The 9,007-nt window shown below is 41.4% G+C and overlaps 1 protein-coding gene across 3 annotated transcripts in view; it reads right to left on the bottom strand.

Annotated features, from left to right (window-relative positions):
• Positions 1 to 2,103: 2,103 nt before the first annotated feature.
• galnt1 (UDP-N-acetyl-alpha-D-galactosamine:polypeptide N-acetylgalactosaminyltransferase 1) overlaps positions 2,104 to 9,007 on the bottom strand; it is a 57,588-nt gene continuing 50,684 nt past the window's right edge. For 2 of the 3 annotated variants that reach the window (XM_031753995.2, XM_031753996.2), the window contains exon 14: positions 2,104 to 6,987. In XM_031753995.2, coding sequence (XP_031609855.1) covers positions 6,841 to 6,987 — 147 coding nt within the window. In that variant the 3' untranslated portion in view covers positions 2,104 to 6,840. The other variant, XM_039619670.1, reaches the window with a different exon arrangement.

Genomic DNA, 9,007 nt, shown 5'->3' with positions numbered 1-9,007 from the left:
CTCTTTTCTAATCTTCTGTTTGGTGGTGAGGTGTGAATTGTAGCCTCAGTTCTTAGCTGACAGTAGTGGCATCCGGTCTGGTCTTCTGCTGCTGTAGCCCAACTGCTTCAAGATTCAACATATGTGCTCAGAGTTGCTCTTCTGCATAACTTGGTTGTATCGAGTAGTTATTTGAGTTTTTGCCGCCTTCTTATCAGCTCCAATCGTCAAGGCATTTTCACCCAGAAAACTGCTGCTCACTCGATATTTTTTCTGGACCATTCTCTGTAAACCCCAGAGATGTGTGGGAAAATCCCAGCAGATCAGCAGTTTCTGAAATACTCCAGTGTGGCACAAACAACCACATCACGTTCAAAGTCACTTAAATCACCTTTCCTCCCCGTCCTGGTGCTCAGTTTTAACTTCAGTAAGTCATCTCGACTGTGTCTGTGTCAGAAAGAGTTGATGGGATTTTTGGGGGGCTTTTATGGTATCAGTGTACATAAGTGATGAATGATTTAATTTTTAAGCCCTCAAATGAAGTCAGATCTGTTCTTTAAAGAAAATATTTACTTTGGCCTTTGTTCCTACTGCGCGTGCAAAAACCACAGAGTCCAAGCAAACATTAACTCTGTTTGTGTGGAGGGCCGAGTGATCGCTGAATGAGAGGGCAGAAAAAGATCAATGAGCAAACAGTGGCTCGTCTGATATTAGTCTCGAAAATTGATGTTAAAATATGTGGAATGTTTCTTCTTTTTACTTGTTTTTGTTCTGCAGCACATTTGAGGAAGAGTCAATCGCAAGCAGTGACTTACCGGTAACATATGATTACCTGTCTAAAAAGTAAGATGTGGGGGATTTGTGTGGAAATGAAGTAGCCAAGAAGCTGAAAGAATAAAGTTCCTGGATAAACAGACATGAAATCCTCCCTCTGTGTTTGTGTGAGTTGAGTCAGATTGTGTCATCTGTTCTGTGAAGGCTTTACAGATTGTCAATGTGTCAGCAAAGCTCAGGACAGATGGACAGAATAAATATCAAATCCACACTTTTCCGGCTGCTGCTGAAGCCAACAGTCGGTCTATTTAAACACACTGATTAAATCCCTGTCGTCACGCTCTTAAACGATAATGAAATCATAACACTGTTTTTTTTTTTCTTGTTTGTTACTGGAAAGAAAAGAAGCTCTTCATAAAATGAAATTATGTAATTTATTTCCGCTTGATAAAGGTGTGTTTGGTTTCTAAAGTGTTGGTGTCGGTGGTAAACACACACAGAGCGCACAGCATGTGATGTGCTGTAGCAAAAGGCACAGAGTGACATCTGAAATCACAGCAAATATAATCCCCCCACCAGACTGCTGATCTTCACTGAAACCACAGGCTTCCAGGGTTTACACTGTTTATCTGTTAAAAAACAAACAGAATCCATTCAGTCCTGGCCAACCTGAGAAAACAGATTTTCTTTTCCTTACCTTGGTTTAAGCATTTAAGTGTTAAACTTGTGTTTTTGGTGTCTTTTCATTGGAAATCTCAATATCAGGTCCAAATAGATGTCAATTGCAAGTAAAAGAGGACATCATTAGGCTGACAAACAAACACCAATCCAATCAGAAACTTTAAAACAGGCCAAAACAACAATCTAGCACATCCTTAAAAAGAATGAATGCACCGACAAACTCAGAAACACCAAAAGGTCTGGAAGACCACAGAAAACAACTGAAGTGCACAATAACAGAATTCTGGTTAAGAAAAGCAACTTTACAACATCTAACTGAGTCAGCAGCACTCTTGAGGGGGTCTCCAATCAAGAGGCAGCGTCATCAGTGTGAATGCAGGAGAGAAACAGCTCATGATGTGAAGCATAGCACATCATGTCTGTGAAGGTTCTCAGTCATCCAGGTCATCGTAGTCCAAGGAGCTTGGAAGTAAAAGCATCAGGACTTCTTTAGGAAGTCTTTAAGAAGTGTCTTCAAGAAACTTAAAGAAGTCCAGATGCTTTTCTTTCCAAGATCCTTAGACCATAACACACATCTGTCAAACATGGTGGAGGCATTGTAATGGTACATGCTTGAATGGCAACTGAAGAGTAAAGAAGTGGGATATTCTTCAATGATCAAGTCCGTCACCTTATCCAAACCCAGTAGGGCATGCTTTTCATTTATTAAATACACAAATGATGACAGAGAGACCCACAAACAAGCAGAAACTGTAGTAAAGGCCTGGCAGAGATGTAGCACAGCACCTGGTGATGTCTGTGAGACCAAGACTAAAAACAGTTCTTATAATTATGGTAATTTTCACAATTTCTTATAAAAATGAGGGACTGTGCATAAACAGAGCTGTAATTCCCAAACAGTTCATGCAATTTTTCTTTTGTTAAACCCCTTGAATTAAAGCTGAAAGTCGGCACTTCAATAACATCTGCAACATCTCCCTCTGCATAATTATGGGAATTAAAATCCAAAAATGTAGCGTGTTGGTTAAAAAACAAAACAGAAAAAAATGATTTCACAGATAAAAATCAACAAAAGCCTGAAACAAACACATTTGATGAGCAGACTTCTAAGTTAAGAAATTCACTCTGCTGCTCAAAGCGCACTTCAATATTCTGTTTTTTCTCTCGGTTTCCCTCTGGGCTTCAATTCAGCTTCACTTCTTCAGATCAAAGACTCCCCCCATAGCTCCCATGAACTCACAATGCTGCACATAAACTGGAGCAAAGTCTCTGCGAGCACGAAATCTGCTGAACGGCGCAATCACTTCAGAACCACAGCACAGGTGTGTCCTTTCAGGTTGGACCTGACGCGAGCAGAGAGAGATTTACTCCTGAGCCTTCTGCTTCTCTGACCAGCTGAGAGGTTCATAATCTCACTTTTGTCAAAACCACACAACTTTGAGATGCTGATTGTTTTTTCTTCTTCCTGAAGACAGAGAAGCTGCGCTATTATGAATTCACCCCGGTGCTTTATTTACCATAGAGATGCTTTCAGGAAACAAATTCCGAGACATCGCCGCGTTTATCAAAGATGAGTATGCAAAGCGCTGTTGTCTAATATGTCTTCCTGGTGGCTCTCAGCGGGCCTAATCCTGACAAATGAATAATTCAGCAGATCAAGTGGAGGAATTTAAATAATCCACTCTCCACAAAACACTCTGCAGCCCGACTCGGCTACATTCACACCACCCTGCGGTGTTTATGACCAGGACCGAGGACAGCCTCTTCCCCACAGGGTTTATCTTGATGTTTCCGTCCAGACTCACCGCTCCTGCAGCACTTCTAGCAGAGCAGAAATTTATCTGTTCAACACCCACCAGTGTCTCCAGCAGCGCCGATCTCAGCTCAGACCCAGTGAACAGTGGAGTCCGCAAATACGCTTCCATCTTTTAACCACTCAGTTCTTCAAGGGGTTTGGCAACAGACTGTTTTAATTCAGGATTTCTTATATAACATAATCAATATGTAATAAAAACTATGATAGCAATAACTAGTATCAGCAAATATTTCAGATATTATAAAAAAAAGTGTTTATTTCAAAAACTTTTGTTATTAGATTACTAAAAATGTTCAATGTTTACATCCATAGTAGGATAGGATCTGTAGTAATTTAAAAAATAGGAGATTTTCTGTCATTTAATAAAAACACATTTATTTATTTAAGCCCAAAAGAGTCGTAGTGAGATTTCTTTTGTTTACAGCAGCATTTCTTTGTTATGCAGAAAAACTGAGACGTACTGTTGCCATTACGCTTTTCTTTCTAATACTAAAATATCTCAGGGATTAAGTTTGTAGCTAAGCTTCTTTACGTTGATACAAACAGGACTTTTACTGGTCAAGTGGCTGCATGTGGCCCCGCAATGTCAAATGAGTTTGACATCCCTGTTCTAGAGCTTTTGAGCTAATCTATACTGGGCAGCTGCACTAAAACCACTCTCCGCTATCTGTAATATTGTGTGGGGCCCCCTTGTGTCAGTGAATTAGTTATTACCCATCAGAATAAGGACACTGGGCCTCTGTGAGGTGGACCTAGCTGTTTCCACATCCACGACTCTCACGGACACTGGAGCAGATTTGGATCCAGGAACTGTGGATCATTAACTTTGCCAGAGCACATGACTACCAGGACCCAAGATTTCCTCAGTTTAACAGTAAGAAGTACAGCGAACTCATAGTTGTGGACACCAGTTTGAGCAAAATACAGTACTGTGCATTGTGTTCAAAGTTTGAACTCCTGTGTCATTTTTGCTTGGGGAATGTGGGGAATTTAAAAACCAGCTGGCACTTAAGATCCCACAAGTTATTACCTGCCTTTTCCCACAGAAAGGAGATAAGTGCCTGAGCTGCATAAGTGAGTTATTTGTACGGTGCACATGGGCGAGCAATGGAATATTCCACTGATCAGGAAAAGCATCATAGGAATAAACTGCAAAAGACAATTCAAAACAATTGAAAAATGTCACTTTTTTATAAAGTAAAAAAAAGAAATCTATATTTAAGTACGTAAAAATGTGTTTTGGCGGGGGAGACCAACCGTAGAATAAAATTTCAAGACACAGACAACGTACCTCCATCTTTGTATATGTAATTATGACATAAAAGAGCGTCTGCACACTTACTTTTTAATTAAGTGCTAAATGTTTTTAAGCTCTCGGTCATAAACATCATTTTAAAAGTTCAGTATTGGTTGGGTTATGTAATTAAGCATGTAACTGTTTGTGGTGCGTCTGTGGAGGCAGAAATCACCAGGCACCTCGAAGTATTCTGTAAACGTTTTCACTTTTATTTTCTACATTTGGATCAGCTCAGTGTGGAAGCCTGGACATGTCAGTTCATTTCAAACCCACCCCCTACCCCGCCTCCCGAATTTAGAACAATCGATACGCTCCCCCGTCTGTCCCACAATCAAAAAACTCTCACATCTTCACCACAGTCACTCGATCAGACATGAAAAAAAAAAAAAAACAACAACCTGTCGATGGCCTCCACTCACTGCCATGTCCACAGCGAAGATGAACCGATGTCGTGTCCTTTGTGTAAACCCTTCCTCCATTGGAGGAAGCTGAAATGTTTAAAAATCATTTTTTGAAATCACCTCTGGTGCCCTGACTCGCAGCGGCAGAAGTGATTAAAAAAACAACAACAAAAAAACAAAGAATAAGAATAAAGAAGGCGTGATAGTGGAAATGAAAAAGACACGCTGTCTACCTCTGACTGAGATATGAATAGTGAAATGCTGCAGGTGCGCTTGCCAAGTGAGAGAAATGTAGTAATGGATTAAGATATGTCATCTGCTGTGCTCTCTGTAATCACACAGTTCAACCCTTTCACTCCTTTTGGCTCTCTACAGCTTTTATTCTGTCCCTGATTAATTCTCATAGCGGTGCCACGCTCCTGCTGTAGATATGTCCGCAGGGGGAGTGCAGGGAACCCGGCTCTGTGTAAAAAATAACAGCGTTTTGCTCTTTTAGTACGACGGAGGAAGCAGGGATATGCTAATCTGCTGCCAGTCTACGCTACGGGTGCTTGCTCGTCCAATAGCGAGGAATCGGAGCGCCGTTTGTTCTAGTAAACAGGGAGCTAATGGGCTGGGATTAGTACTGAAGAAACACACACTCACACCCACACAAATGCAAACATCCACACACTCCGCTGGAGGAAAGAAGCCCTTGGAGTGTTTTTGTTTTTCTTTAAGAGGTCATCGAGAAGACGATATGACAAAAATGGACTGAAGTATCAGACTTAGGCAGCCTTTTTCCTATATGTATACAGCATGTGTGTCTGTCCGTGTGTTTATGTGTGGCAATGTAGTGCCTTACTGGGGAGATCCACGTGGTTGAACACTACAATAGGCAGTGAACATCAGTAACAGACTCATGTATCCTCTGAGAGTGTGTGTGTGTGTGTGTGTGTATGTTAGCTCTATGTTAAATATCTTTAAAGACAACAGAGACGTACAGACAAACTAGGGTTACTGAAACAGTAGAAACAGACAAGCCATGTAAAAACTGGACATAGAAATCTTAAGATATCACAAACATCATAATTCTCTATCTCTAGATTTCTGCTGACGGCAGACGTCGGGTCCTCGTGATCGCTTTCTTGTTTTGTTTGTTTTTTTCGTGTGTATGCGTTGTCCCTCTGCACGGAGGCTTCAGCCTGTAAGATGAAATGCTAAACTGTAACACCAGAGGGAGACACACACTGCTGCAAGACCATAGGACTGGCTCTGACGCACACACACACACATCGCAGCTTCTCACACATGCACACGTGCACATCCTTCTTCATAGGAGTACATTTTCAAAATCCATAAAAAATTAAATAAAACAAACATGAAAAAAAGAAAGAAAATCAACAAGGAATTCAGTCCCCTTCTCAAAGCATACATTCATCTCAGTACACGCACGCACACACAAATAAGTGCACACACTCTCGTAAGAGGCAGTCAGTAAACGTTAAGTGATGAGTTGAGCGGTGGACTGCTTTGTCCGGGGGAAGCTGTGATCGACTCCACCAGTTAGTTCTCGTATTCGCGCATGTGAGCGAGTCAACTCTCTGCGGTTAAAATCTCTTTTTTCTTTTAAAAAAACAAAACAAAATGAATGTAAAACAACAGCCATCGTCTCTCAGAGGGAGGCTTTTCTCTCTTCTCGCTTTAAGGAGGCTTGTACGCACTCCTCCCTCTGACGTCCGGCAGAGGTAGTACCGTCCGATCTGTCCTCCTTCCTTCCCAAATCCCAGTGTAGGGAAGTCTTTTTCATTCCTGGTGCCGGGAAAAAAAAAAATCACGTCCGTTCCCATTTATTTCTTATTCTGGGCTGCTGTGTGTGTGAATGTGTGCGTTTGGGAGTGTGAGGGGTGTGGTCAGAAGACCTCTGGTAGTGTGACATTGCGGAGCAGCCACTGTTGGGAGCGTGTGTGCGTGCAGTCTCTGACGCTGGGCACCTGGCTGTCCTCCTCGCTGGCCTTGTCCAGACATTGGTTGCTGTTGACGTGGATCAGGGTCAGCTTCTGCACAGCACAAAAACACAAATCAGTCTTTTGAAAGGTTCATTTAAAGGAACATGTAAATGTCTTTTTAGTTAAAATAGCACATGGACTTTGTTATACTTATCAAATTCAAATTCTGCTGTGCGAGCCTCGGCGGCTCAGTTTTAGTTCTGTGTTGTAAATGCTGTGGTTGGGTTGGGTAACGAGTCGACGATGATATATCTCCAAACTGTGACAACAAATGATGCTAGTTTGAATTATGTGCACTGGGATTAGAAAAGATTCATTATTTTCCATTTAGATTCCATTTTGATAGATTTGCTCACAGTTTACTGTAAACTGCTGCAAAGCAGCGTGTTTATGTGAATTTACCTGAACATTAATTTGCATTTTTAACAATGTGAATATTTGTTTGTTTATATTGCATTTTCCAGCTTTGGAAAATGCTCATTCTGAAAGAATCACAATGAGCTTTTATAACTTTCAGAGCATTTTCTACTGCAGCTCCTTGGTAATGGACTAAATTGTCTTTGCAATTTAAATAGACTCTCTGAGACTACATGTTGTAAAGAGGCAGGACGCAGGCACAGGTGAACTTAGAGCGAGCCGTTTATTAACAGGCTGGTATTGAATGCGAAAGGTAAACAAAAAGTCAAGAGGGGAACACTGGAAAACCAGGAACTAAAAACAGTCTACACTGGGGAATACAGGCTAATGAGGGATGGGAACAGGCACAAACCCAGGAGCAGGAACACAGAGCAAAAACAGGGATAAACAGACGATCAGACAACGACAAAGAGGAAGACTGCAACTATAAATACACAGAAGGGTGACTGGAGCAGAGAGGAAACACGTGGGGACACAGCTGACACTCACGGGGGGGGAAGTAAAACTGAACACTAAACAAACCTAACAAGAGGGGTGATGGAGACTTGACACAAAAGAGAAAATATACAAAACTAGAGATTAACTACACTAAGAACAGAACAATGGAAAATTTGCATGAATGTAAACTCAAACAAAACCAAGAAACATAAATTTACATAAAGAAAACTAGAAAGTCCAAAAACCTCAAAACTCACTAGGTTTCAGACCCGGGACCCTCATAGGAGGCTACACTGCCCATACGATATACTGTCTATACTCTTTGGGCTTCGACCCAGTGTGACACATTGATCTTATTTGCTTTTTATTGTATGATGGTCATTTTTACTTGTTCAATTCAATTCAATAAAACTTTATTGATCCTGAAGGTTGACCCCGAAGGAAATTGGGTTGTGTCGTTTTGCACCCTTTAGTTCCATTTTACTGTCCATCCATCCATCCTTGTTTATCCTTATCAGGGTGCTGGGTGGGCTGTACACTATCCCAGCTACCAAAGGGTGAGAGGCAGAGTACACCGTGGACAGGTCGACAGTGTGTCGCAGGGCTAACCCAGAGAGACAGACAAACCATTCAACTCAGTGTCTTCTTGCTGTGAGGCAACAGTGCTAACCACTGTGCCCATTTTATTTTATTTTATTGCCTTTCTATTTTATTTATTTCTAATATACGGCACTGTGTCGGCCGTGGCTGTTTTAAAGTGCTTTACAAATAAAGTTGGAAGGGAATGTAACGTCCCAGGTTTTCGTTTGTGAGAGCTCACAGTATTCAATTTAATTCAGTTTTATTTATATAGCACCAACTCTCAATAACAATAACCTCAGTGTGTTTATACTGTAAGCTATAAACCTACAGTATAATGGTATGACCCTACAGCATTCAGGAGAAAACCCCAACAGTCAGGGAGAAGAAAAGAGAGGCAGGACGAAGGACACACTATGGGAGAGAACCCGAGTTTAATAATTACTAATGATTAAATACAGCAGTGGTGAAGAAGAGACACTCAGTGCATCGTGGGAAGCCCCCAGCATCCTAGGCCCGTTGCAGCATAACTAAGGGAGTCTTCAGGGTCACCTGATCCACCCCTGACTAAAAACATTATTTTTACTTTTTAAGCCTAATCGTCAAAGCAGAGAAGGTGTCTGACACCAGCTTCCAG

This window comes from Oreochromis aureus, linkage group 11, assembly GCF_013358895.1.
Source record: "Oreochromis aureus strain Israel breed Guangdong linkage group 11, ZZ_aureus, whole genome shotgun sequence".
Lineage (NCBI taxonomy): Eukaryota > Metazoa > Chordata > Actinopteri > Cichliformes > Cichlidae > Oreochromis > Oreochromis aureus.
Note: the sequence above shows the minus strand (reverse complement) of the source record. Positions and strands in the feature narration are given on the sequence as shown.